Source organism: Hippocampus bargibanti, linkage group LG20, assembly GCF_051943395.1.
Source record: "Hippocampus bargibanti isolate YZ-2025 linkage group LG20, ASM5194339v1, whole genome shotgun sequence".
In the NCBI taxonomy this organism is placed as follows: domain Eukaryota; kingdom Metazoa; phylum Chordata; class Actinopteri; order Syngnathiformes; family Syngnathidae; genus Hippocampus; species Hippocampus bargibanti.
This window is the reverse complement of record NC_142753.1, coordinates 923,666-936,148: the sequence shown is the minus strand read 5'-3', so window position 1 is coordinate 936,148 and position 12,483 is coordinate 923,666. Positions and strand designations below refer to the sequence as shown.

The 12,483-nt window shown below is 42.0% G+C and overlaps 2 protein-coding genes across 2 annotated transcripts; one reads left to right on the top strand and one right to left on the bottom strand.

Moving 5' to 3' along the window:
- Positions 1-73: 73 nt before the first annotated feature.
- On the top strand, positions 74-4,373 carry oxsm (3-oxoacyl-ACP synthase, mitochondrial). The gene is made up of 2 exons (XM_089022923.1): positions 74-1,195; positions 1,785-4,373. The coding sequence occupies exons 1-2, from the start codon at positions 213-215 to the stop codon at positions 2,185-2,187; spliced, it is 1,386 nt and encodes a 461-aa protein (XP_088879049.1). The 5' UTR covers positions 74-212; the 3' UTR covers positions 2,188-4,373.
- Positions 4,374-5,818: 1,445 nt separating this feature from the next.
- On the bottom strand, positions 5,819-11,564 carry LOC148882572 (uncharacterized). The gene is made up of 5 exons (XM_089022821.1): positions 11,444-11,564; positions 10,291-10,399; positions 8,077-8,196; positions 7,878-7,956; positions 5,819-6,376 (listed from the first exon to the last, which is right to left on the bottom strand). The coding sequence occupies exons 1-5, from the start codon at positions 11,545-11,547 to the stop codon at positions 6,285-6,287; spliced, it is 504 nt and encodes a 167-aa protein (XP_088878947.1). The 5' UTR covers positions 11,548-11,564; the 3' UTR covers positions 5,819-6,284.
- Positions 11,565-12,483: the final 919 nt, after the last annotated feature.

Genomic DNA, 12,483 nt, shown 5'->3' with positions numbered 1-12,483 from the left:
TTTAACTGATTGGTTGCTCATTTGTGTTTTCGTTAACTCAGGCATTTGGAAACTGTGCCTGAAGCCAGCTGTTAAAGGGCTGGCAAACGTTCGACTGCTTCACTGACGATGGGCACGGATAACGTAATCAAGTACTATGTAAATTATACAAACTCAATTTAATTATTTTGTCAACGAGTCCGTCTTTACGGAAGGTACCAGAAGAGGCCGGCATGTCTTTATCACTGTCATTTGGGGCTAAACTTCAACGAAGCCAGATTGGGCGTCCGCTGTTTCAAATAAACACGGTCGTATGTACGAGCCAGACTTTCAGGCGGAACAGCACGAACAGACGAAGAAGGGTTGTTGTTACTGGCATAGGTCTCGTGTGTCCCCTGGGTATAGGGACGTCTTTACCTTGGAACAACCTAATAAAGGGCCACAGTGGAATCGTGGCTCTTAGCTCGGACGATTATAAAACAATTCCCTGCAAAGTAGCGGCGCTGGTACCCAGAGGAAATGCAGAAGGTCAATTCAACGAGGAGACGTTTGTATCTCGTGGGGAGGTAAATAGCATGTCACCGGCCACTGTCATGGCACTCGCAGCTGCTCAACTCGCACTGGAGGACTCGGGGTGGTATCCTACAACCGCAAAGGAACAACTCGGCACCGGTGTAGCTGTTGGCATGGGCATGGTGTCGCTGGATGAAATAGTGTCTACCTATGTAGCCTTCCAAAAAGAGGGCTACAAGAAGATCAGCCCATTTTTTGTACCCCGTATTCTTGTAAACATGGCGGCTGGACATATAAGTATCAAGTACAATCTGAAGGGTCCTAACCACGCCGTGTCCACAGCATGCACCACTGGTGCACATGCAATTGGAGATGCTGCAAGGTTTATTGCCCGTGGTGATGCAGTTGCTATGGTTACGGGCGGGACAGAGTCCTGTGTCGGCCCACTATCGATCGCCGGGTTTGCAAGAGCGCGCGCTCTCGCCACCAAGTGGAATGACCATCCCAAATTAGCATCGAGACCCTTTCATCCAGAGAGAGATGGCTTTGTGATGGGTGAGGGATCCGTTGTGATCCTGCTGGAAGAACTGAAGCATGCGGTTAAGCGCGGAGCCAGAATTTATGCAGAGGTACTGGGATACGGACTCTCCGGAGATGCTCACCACATTACCACGCCTGCGGCAGATGGAGACGGAGCATTTAGGTAAACAGATGGAAGCACGTGTGCAATACCGTATGTGTTTAGGAAAATAATTACAGGGTGACCGAAAAAAAAAAACCGGGCCCCGTTTCTTAGTGTTTTGTCCAAATGAATTAAAACTTTGGTCATAACTAGTTTATTATATTCAAAGCGAGCACACGAACATGAGCCACAACTTACTCAAGACACAAAAGTACAGCGAGTTGTACTCACGTTTTGGTCATGAACTCACACTTAAAGTTATCTAGCTAGCTACCGAGCTATCTATTTGCTATCTATTAGCTGGCTGGATAACTATCTGGCTAGCTATCTAGCTGGCTATTTGGCTAGCTATCTAATGGCTATTAGCTATCTAATAGGTATCAGTAGCTATCTATTAGCTAGCTAGCTTTCTATCTATTTGAGTTACTTCCGGGTTGAGTGAACGCTGGCGCTTGTGGCTGCCGCAGCTCACCTGCAGAAAAAGTTATCCTGAGACTGTAAAGTGACCTTGAGAGTTTTGAAAGGCGCTTATAAATCAAATGTATTTTTATTATTATTATTATAAGCCGAAAGCTATTCTAATTACGTGCCCATCTAACTTACCTGTCAGATGCATGTCAGCTGCTATGGAAGATGCTGGCATCTCACCAGAAGATGTGTCTTATGTGAATGCCCACGCCACTTCCACACGTTTGGGTGATTCAGCGGAAAACGCTGCCATCAAGAGGCTCTTTCACCAAAGTGCAGCAAGCATGGCTGTGTCTTCAACGAAAGGAGCCACTGGACATCTGCTTGGGGCTGCAGGCGCTTTGGAGGTAGCAATCACTGCTCTGGCTTGCTACCACGGTATTTTACCTCCAACCCTCAATCTGGACTGGACTGAACCAGAATTCAACTTGAATTATGTTCCTTGTATAGCGCAGCCATGGCAGACTTTGGGCAGAAGGGTGGCTCTCTCAAACTCATTTGGCTTTGGGGGAACAAATGCCTCGCTGTGTATTGCAAGCATCTGAAAAGGAGTTTTTGAATCATGACATAATCGGATAAAATTCAAATACTGTTCACAGACATTCTATAACAATCTTTTTTTTTTGTTTTGATTTGATTTAGCCTGAGAAACTCAAGTGTTATTCTCTATCGTGTACCTTTTTTAATGACAGTATTTTCAGCACTACATGGAGCTTTGGAGGACAGTGAGACCTCAACTTACAAACGTCACATTTATGAAAATTAAACCTTATAATAAGCACTATTTTCATAATACACACCCACCACGGCTGGCGGAGTGATCTTCGGCGGAAGCACACGACCGAACAGCACCAGAGGTTAAGTTACCACCAGTCCTTATGGAAGGTGACTCTCCTTCCATAAGCCATCAACGACCATCAAAAAGAGAAATACAACTTTATTTTACAGCACAGTTTATTTCTTTAATTACAGTCCTCATGTAATGCGCCTCTCTTTCCAAACAGCAATTCCCTTTGATCTTCGGCCTCCAATGCCATTCCATCAAGCCATCAATGACCATCACAAATGTAAATAAAGTGACTTTATGATACAATGCAGTGTATTTCTTTCATTACAATACAATAGCACATTTATTATACATAGAATAAGGTATGTTGTGTGCAGTTTTAAGGATTATTTAGTTGAAAAGTATATTTTATGGAAACCCGGGAACGGATTATTCCCATTTTAATGGTTTCCTATGGGATTTTTTTTTTTTTTTTGAGATACACACTTTTCGCCTTACACACTCTGTCTGGGAACCAATTAAGTTCGTAAATTGAGGTCTCACTGTATAAGGCGCACCTTCAATGAGTAGGTTGTTTTAAAACTTGTGATATGGAGGGTGTTCTGCCCCCATAACTTTGTTTTTCTTTTTTTTTAAGGAAGTATTGCGACATCTCGCAATGTTGTTTATTTTTAGGCAAAAGTGTGTCCACTCTGTTGAATTTTTGTCATTGTCACTCGAATTGCAGGACCCACAGAATATTGAATGTTGGGACTACATAAACATTCAAAACAGCGTTAGAAACCTTAGACTCTCTTCTTTCATTGGGAAAAAAAGTTAATTCCTCAATTATATGGGTCTGGAGTTCCAGTATATGAGCTTGAAATGAGGGTGGCTGTCCAAAATATAATGCAAAACAGTACAATGGTTTATATAGCGCTTTAACAACAGCTGAAGCTGGAACAAAGTGCTAACATGGAAAAAAGGGAAATGCTGCCCCTTGTGGATAAGAGAAAACATTGCCAGAGGCCATCGCCAGCGCTTTACCCAAGCATGAAAAAACAAAACCCGAACACATTCGCGAATGGCACCCGATGTCATCTTTGAAAAGGAGTCAAAACATGTCAGGAGAAAAACTGCTAAGAGTCCTTTGGCAACACAAAATGCCGACTTATTTCAAACCGATCAACACTTTAAGGCAAAAATGAGTGCATCTAAAAGATAGGCTGCCAAATGAAAAACAAAGTTGTGTAGTTTATTCAATGCATTGTAAAAATGAAAATTGTAAAGAACAATACATTGGGGAGACTAAACAAATTCTCCCAAAAAGACGATCAACATCGCAGGGATAATACTAGTGGGCCTCGTATTTCGATCGTACTTACAACACTTTGATCGTACTTACTTCGATTGTCTAATTTACGACCAATTCTTTTCTTTCAGACAGTGTATTGTAGGTGTTCAAATAGCTGACATGTTTCGGCGTGTACTGCCGCCTTCGTCAGAGTGTCACGGATGTTGCTGTGACGCGCCTTTTTCAGCTGGTGTTGCTATGAGGGCGTGACCTACCTGTCAGATCTGACAGGCAAGTCACGCCCCCCGCTGTCCGCCGGTCCCTCCAGGATGCTGCTCCAGGTAGTAGAGAGCATGTAAGCTGTTGATGGTCCTTGGTCCTCGCTTCCGGATTTCAATGGCCTCCCTGATCCAGCGCTGATGTTTCTTTTCTTCGGTGCGGATGACTCTGGCCTTCTCTCAGTCCATGATGTGGTTCTCTCTTTTGCAGTGGTCCGTGACGGCTGATTTCCGGTGTTCCTGTTGTGCTTGTTCTTTTATTGCTCTTGTTTGGATTGTTGCCGTCTCCTTCTCGCACTCGTTCTTGTGCTCTTTTTTTCTTGTAATGAAACTCCTTCCTGTCTCCCCGATGTATGATTTATTGCACGACTTGCATGGGATTTCATATGTTGACTAGCATTTATTTTCCGGGTGTATTTTGTCCTTTGGGTGTACCAAGATCTGTCGGAGAGTTGTGTGTGCTTTGACCGGTGTGTTTATGTTGTGTTTCCTCAGTGTTCTTTGTATGCGATCTGTGATCCCTCTCATGTATGGCAATGTTACCATTGCTCTGTGCTCTTGTTTGTTTGTTTGCTTTTTCTTTCTCCCCTGTCTTGTGTTGTTTTTGTTTTTGACCTGCTCTGCCCCTTTATTTATTGCCCACTGGGGATTTTGGCATTTTTGTAGTGCGTGTTGTCTATGTTTTTCCTCCTGCGTTCTGTCCTCCGGGTCCGTGATCATTGTGGTGCGTTCATGTAATGTTCTGACCACTGACAACGTATTAATAGTGGGGTGTTCAGATGCCCAAAGGAGATATTGGTCAGTATGTGTGGGTTTCCTGTGTACTTTTATTTTGATGTCTCCGCTGTCCGTGTGGTGTATGTTCAAGTCCAAGAAGGCGATAAATTGGTTTGTTTCCTCTTCACGGGTGAACTTGATGCTGCCTGTGGTGTCTATGATCCGTAAGCTGTTGTGTGTGTCCTGTTTAGATTTTTTTCCAGAATGTCGTCCACATATCGTTTCCATAGTGTTGGTTTGTATGTTTCCGGGGCTGTTGCAAGAGCTTTCTGTTCCGGGTCCTCCATGAAGAAGCCACACAAGAAGAGTGGGTCCCCCATGGCGAACACTTCTTTTTGTCTGTACATGGTGTTTCTGAATTGGAAATATGTGGATGTGGCAATGGATGAACGAATTAGTAATACTGATGAGGTGATACCGGTCGAAGTGGGGCAATCAGGCCAGTCGTTAGTCAGAACGATAGGAACTATCAGTGGAGCAGCTGCAGGGAGTAGTCCTCTGCTCGCACCAACCGACCTGAGAGCAGGGACCTATCATAACAGAGTCCGGCACCGCCATGTCTGGACAGTAGGGATATATATATAGGGCCTAAACTACCAGTAAGACTTGACGTCATGTGATATGAACATTTCATCTTTCTGTATTTTTATGATGGCGACTTCTGTAGCGAGCTGCTTTGAGTTCTCGCAGTGTTGGTCGGTGTGTCCCAGTAATGGTTCTATTATTTCTTTTGAGAGGTTGTACGTGACTGATCCTATGCTGTCTACTATGGGGCGTAGAGGTGTATCTGGTATTTGAACATCTACAATACACTGTCTGTAAGAAAAGAATCTGTTGTAAATTAGATAATACAACTATTACTTCGATCGTACTTACAACAGACATCTTAGGCACCTGATGAGGTGATACCAGGGCAAATGGGGCAATCAGGCCAGTCGCAGACCCCATAATCAGGCAAATGATCAGTCAGGACAGTAATCAGTGCAACCTCAGGGAATATATATATATATATATATATATATATATATATATCATATATATATATATATATATATATATATATATATATATATATATATATATATATAGGGCCAAAACTACCAGCAAATGTTAGTTCGCTGACGAAGCCTCTTGGATAAGAAGCGAAACGTCCGATACCTTCAAAGAAGTAGAGATGACGGCTGAAGAAACCTTTTCTTTTTTGCGATTAGTCATCTTATTGTGTTTCAAGTTGTGAAAATCTGTATGGGCGGGCGGTGTCCGGTAACTTTTTGTCATGAATTTCAGACACTGGAGATGGTGATGAAAAGTGAATCCGTTTCAGGTACATGGGCCAAAAACAGTGCAATCGAAAAGTTAACATTCAACCTCAGCGTGAATCAGGGCTAATGAAATAGCCCGTTAAGCATCAATCAATGGCACAGCCTCATCTCATGTTGGGTTCTGAGCAATTATGAAAGCGTGATACTTTCTATACAGTTTGCATTTGACAAAATAGTGTCCACCTGTTATCTTTGGAATCAGAAGTCAAAAGACCGTACAGTTGGCAGAAGACCGTTGGGTGCATAGAAAGTCACTGGTGATCTCCTTGTAACCCCTGGCCTCAGTCAGATTGCTTCCTGTTGACAAAAATGACATCTCAAGTGGTCAGTTTTGGGGAGGCTATTTTGCTCAATCATTAAAGTACAACCGACACCTTGACAAGTTGTGTCCATAATTTGTAAAATCACTTCAAATGACCGCCACTACTGAGCGCATTTTACAAACATTCCACCGCATATAGCGATATTTTACGTCTTAAGACTCGCGCTGAATATTCAGGAAGTCTTGTTTTCCAGTTGATGACGATTCCTGAAGTGACGTCGCATTAGGAATGCCCGACAAAGCGACACACAATGCATTTTGGGCACTTTTTTCATCTGAAAACACTGTTGATCGCGAAATTAGAAGGAAAAATACAAAAATAAAGCGACGGTGAATCGTTGTGTGTCGCACCAAGACTACCAATTGCGGTAACACCATAAAGAAGGTGTAATTCCCAGCAGACAAATCAGCCCATTTCCAATGGCGCTTACGCGCCATCTTGTGCATGTTCTGGGACGCTACATTGGAGTCCAGATGGCTCGAATTGATACGGAAGGACTTAATTGATTGCAAACATTTATGCTGTCCTCTCCAGAACTATTTGAATCATATTCATCACTGGACGAGTAACAAGAAAGCATCTTCTCCCAATCTGAAGCCATTGTTTTGATTCACAAGCAATGCAAGACGTTTTGGCGTCACGCCACGAAAGGGAGGCGGGACTTTCTGAAAATGCCCAATTCGCAGCTCAATTTTTTCCAGTTTTGGGACACTTTAAGTCATTTTTATTGGTGTTTTGCATTTGACTAAAAATATCAGCCTGCGTGTTTTGGGTATTTTAGATGCTATAAAACGTTTTTCTGATGTCAGTTAGGAAACAAAAAAATGGTAACGGTTGTCCTTTAAGGTATACTGAGTACATTATCCGTCCATCTTTCCAGTCCTCTAAAGTCAATGTATGGTCATAGTGTCTTGTCTTTTTTATCTATTCAGAAAAAAACATCTAGACCCGAAGAGGAGCAGAAGTGGGATGGATAATGCCGTCAGCCAAAGATTCACTGATACATTTCTCCATGGCCTCATACAGGGCATGACGGTTTGTAAAGTCTACTAAAAGGTGTGGGTCTGACATTTTGTTGAAATCACATTAATATATAGCTAGCAGTAACCTTGCGTATGTACCCGGCAAGTTGACTATTCCGATAGTTTGGCTGGATGATGGATTAGAGGACGACTAGACGAAGAAGAGTGGATATAGCTCCACCAAGAAATTCAAGACTTACTTCAAAGTAAGTCCTGGTCATGGATGGCCAGTTAACTTTGAATATAGTTTTTACGATACAAAATCTGTGCCCTGCGATTGGCTGGTGACCAGTTCAGAGCACAACACACCTGCTGCCTGGATACATCTGGGATAAGAGATACTGGTCGGATTAATGCTTGGTTTGAGTCAAGGTCAATTTTAACTAATCTAATATTTGTAATGTCAGTAACACTCAACTTGCTTCTCGGGACATTGCACTTTTTTCGCCTTACCCTCTATGAGGTTGTATAGGTTGCAGTAGTTTGTGCCGTGGTCTTCAATGATATACCAGGTCTCAGAGATTGACATGGCCTAGGGAGAGATCATACAATGACACATTAATGACCAAAAACTTAGGGAAAGAGAAGACTTGTATAAAAAGAAGACATTCACAAGTTTCAGACATTGTAAAATAGTTTGGAGGAATCCTACCGAAACATGACAGAAGGTATGGAAATAATAGGGAAGTAGGCGGAAATGAATGACGTCAATATATCTCTTCACAGGAGTGATGTGTTTGGCGGCTATAAAGTGGACCGAGGCCGATTGTAACTGGAAGGCACAAGTAGACAACGCATATGATTAAGATTCAACCACATAAAACTCAGTATTTAATAGAGAAATCAACAAGCAAAATTGTATCATGTTTCAAGTTTAATTTAATTTGGTCGTGTCTAAGATAGGCAGCCTGGTCGTCGAGTGGTGAGCATGCCGACTTCACAGTGCCGAGGTCGTGAGTTCAAATCCATCGTGAGTTCAAATCCATGATCGTCCCACATTCTTAAAACATGCACGGTAGGCTGATTGGACACTCCAAATTGTCCCAAAGTGGGGGTGTGAGAGAGGCAACCAGTTCAGGGTGTCCCCCCGCCTCGTGCCCAAAGACGGCTGGGATAGCCAATCTTCCCTGTGTGTCGAATCAATTATTTAAAGGACAACCGACGCCTCCGGACAAGTTGTGTCCATAATTTGTAAAATCACTTCAAATGACTTCTACTGAGCGTATTTTACAAAGATTCCACCACATATAGCTATATTTTACATTTTAAGACTCGCGCTGAATATTCAGGAAGTCTTGTTTTGAGTTGGTGACGATTCCTGACATGACGTCACGTCAGGAACACCCCTGACCGAGAAAGAGACACACAATGCATTTTGGGTACTTTGTTTGGTCTGAAAACATTGTGTTGATCCGTGTTGATGGTGATCTTCTTGATCTTGTGCATTTTCTGGGCGCTACATTGGAGTCCAGATGCCTCAAAATGATACGGAAGGACTTCTTTAATCGATTGCAAACATTGATGTTTTCCTTTTCAGAACTATTTGAACCATATTCATAACTGAATGAGTAACAAGAAAGCATCTTCTGCGAATCTGAAGACATTGTTTTGATTCTCGAGCAAGGCAAGACGCCCTGGCGTGATGTCATGAACAAGGGGCCGGGACCTTCTGAAACTGGCCACTTCCGGTTTCAAATTAAGTTAGCTTTTAGACACTTTAAGTCATTTTTATTGGTGTTTTGCATTTGACTAAAACATCAGCCTGCGTGTTTTGGCTATTTTAGATGCTATAAAACGTTTTTCTGATGTTAGTTAGGAAACAAAAAAAAGGACAACCGACAACAATCACTTTTTTGTTTCCCAAGTGTCTTCAGAAAAACGTTTTATAGCATCTAAAATACCCAAAACACGCAGTATGATATTTTTATTCAAATGCAAAACACAAATAAAAATGACTTAAAGTGTCCAAAATCTGCAAAAATATTGAGCTGCGAATTGGGCATTTTCAGAAAGTCCCGCCCCCAGTTCGTGACGTCACGCCAAGACGTCTTGCATTGCTGGAGAATCAAAACAATGGCGTCAGATTCGGAGAAGATGCTTTCTTGTGACACATCCACTTATGAATATGATACAAATAGTTCTGAAGAGGAAAGCATACATGTTTGCAATCGATTAAAGAATTTATTCCGGGCCATTTTGAGGCAACATTGGGGGGAAATGGATCACCAAAGAAGAGGCAGAGAATGGCGACCAAGCTCCTGTGAGGAATTAATCAGCCCGTTTCCACAGGCTCATAAATTCCTTCCATGGAGCTTGGTCGCCCTCTTCTGGCGGCTTTTTGGTGCAACACGAGGTTTTCAGACCAAACAAGTACAGCAAAATACATTGACGTGATGGAAGGCCTGCGACAATGTGTCCTTTTTTCGGTCAGGGGCGTTCCATCAGTGACGTCATGTACGGATTCGTCACCAACTCAAAAACAAGACTTCCGGAGTATTCAGCGCGAGTCTTAAAACGTAGAATATAGCTATATGCGGTGGAATCTTTGTAAAATACGCTCAGTAGAAGTCATTTGAAGCCATTTTACAAATTATGAACACAACTTGTCCGGGGACGTCGGTTGTCCTTTAACTCTGTCTAAGAACAACTCTAACAGAATTCCATTTAGTGGTTACTGAAGTCATGACATAAATATCACCAAAAAGGAAACAGTCTGTGTGCTGTGTGCAATACTAAGCATCTTGATTATCAAATTAACCAACTACAAAGATTACAAATCATCAATATATTTGTATACTGTTGCTGAACAATATCTAATACATTTTACTTGTAATGCAAACATTATTGATCTTGGTACACATACAACCTTGTACAAGCACCGTTGTCCACCCTGTCTGCAGCCAGCGGTGGTTTCCCACTTCCTTATTTGTAAAACCAGGTCTTCATAAACTGTTTCACATGGTATCCCAAAATACCTGGATGGGGGAAAACAACCAATGTTAAATAGCCAATTGTTTGGCTGCCATGTGCCAGACAGCAACAGTCAACTTCTCATCTGATTATTTAATTTAACAACAGGTCTCGCAACTACTGTAACTGACCAACGACTCCATTTACCCCTTAGAAGAAGTCGTGTGTAACCCCAGCCTCTCCTGTAAGCGCCTTAAAATGTTGTTGTGCCTCATACTGTACTGTATTAGAAAAACGTTTATACATTTCCATATTATATTTGGAAAACATTTTTCATTCATTGAAGGTGGACCCGACTCGCCACCGCGCGCTGAAGCAGAACAAACTGTCTCAAAGAGGCGAACTGTCTCAAAGAGGCCTTCTTGTTGCGCCAATCCCGCGCGTCCAAGCGCCGACCCCAACCTGCCTCACCATACTGTGTTGCAGAAATAAAAGAAATAAAAAGACACATCCTTGCGTCTGGCATTATTAAGACGGCAGCATCGTGGAGCTCAAGACAGTCACTGTTGTGACACCCATCACATTTGGACAATGGTAAAATGTGAAAAATCTTCGATATGATCATGTGGGTCAATTGACAGTAATTTTAGTTGTCATGATGAAGTCAAATAAATGGACTTTGTTAGATGATTTGGTTGGCCTGTTACATATACCACCCAGTGTTTGTAGATTGAGTTGAAATTTTCAATCCGGCTTGGATTGCAAAAAGTGTTTTGAGGCCAATCGTGAGCCATTAAAAAAACATAACACATTAAACAAAAGAAAATATTGATAATTTTGACTGATATTTCCCCCCCTCTTTTTGTGCATATTTAGACCCTCAAACTCAGTTTTTTTTTCTTGTCAAACTAATAGTTGTTATGGCAGCAATGTTTCATAGAAAATCCCAAACTTCTTGGTGTATGAAGGCCTATACACTTTTCCGCGTAAATATGAGTTCAGTCTAGTCAACCAGCTCGCTTGGAGATTATCATCCACTAAATCATGTTCTCAAAACAACATAAATTAAATTATGTCAAATTAATCAAAAGAGAAGTCTCGAACCTTACCATTCCACTTTGCATTGGGCATGCATTGGTCCGGCGAGATACAGCTCCGGAACCAAAAACATAAGAATAAAGCAAAGGATTTTACTCATGATGCGCCAAATCATGGAGCGTAAAAAGTTCCAAACACATCAGGAGGTAAACTAATATCCCAAGACTGTCATGTGCTTTTCTGGAAAGGAAGCAAACCAAATGTAATCAGCATTAAGTACTGAATATAGCGCTCTCGATTAAGGATTTGGTTTACAGAGACACCTTCAGGCAGTTTCTGGTATCGCTACAGACCTATGTGAATGAATCCCTTCTGTGTACCGTAATCGCTAACAGAAAACAGAGAAAGAAATGTGGCGACTCTGGAGAGATGCGAGTCGAAGATCGTCCAGGTTAACAGGCAGCCGTTCCCGGTATTCCCGGTATATATAGGGGAGGCAGGTGAGGCCGTGCCTCACCTGTCATCATGGAAGTATCAAATGACAAAATAAATTAAACGGTTATATTTATTTAGTGATTTGTACTTTAAAGTTCTTGTCCATTTAACTTCACCATTTTTGGATTTTTTGTTTTCAAAATTGCTGAATTTTCACATTTGCCGTTCAAATACTAAGTGGAGACGAGCGGTGAGGCAGCAGCCGGCTGAGCCTCATCCTGGATTGCGCAATCACTATGCTAACTGTGCTGGCTTGCGCTGCAGTGAGACCGCATTTCTGTCCATCTGCATATTGCTCTTAAAGTGTTCAAACACGTTTAGTATATGAACTAAATTTCTACAGTTTAGCTGGTGTATATAATCTAGTTTTGTAGTGTTTATTTTATTTTTATCAAAACTGTGTGCGTAGGTGAGGCACACAGTTCTCCTGCCTCATGACAGGGGGCGCTGGTTATTACAGAGATTCTTCTTGTGCCTCCCAGACTGCAAAATAATAGAATTAGTGAGAGCAAGCTACAGTAAACAGTTATCAAGTTAAGTGCAACCATCCAGTCATTTTTTGTGTTGCTTGGCCTTATTTTCAGAATGTAGGATTCCATATCGAAATTGAAAGAAA

What these genes read in the sequence shown, in the direction of transcription:
- LOC148882572 (XM_089022821.1), bottom strand. Translation starts at nt 11,547, where the DNA reads ATGATTTGGCGCATCATGAGTAAAATCCTTTGCTTTATTCTTATGTTT. An exon ending in GCCCAATGCAAAGTGGAATG is followed by an intron (nt 10,400 to 11,443) that starts GTAAGGTTCGAG and finishes TCCCCCATCCAG; the next exon opens with GTATTTTGGGATACCATGTG. An exon ending in ATACCTTCTGTCATGTTTCG is followed by an intron (nt 7,957 to 8,076) that starts GTAGGATTCCTC and finishes ATCTCTCCCTAG; the next exon opens with GCCATGTCAATCTCTGAGAC.
- oxsm (XM_089022923.1), top strand. Translation starts at nt 213, where the DNA reads ATGTCTTTATCACTGTCATTTGGGGCTAAACTTCAACGAAGCCAGATT. An exon ending in GATGGAGACGGAGCATTTAG is followed by an intron (nt 1,196 to 1,784) that starts GTAAACAGATGG and finishes CTTACCTGTCAG; the next exon opens with ATGCATGTCAGCTGCTATGG.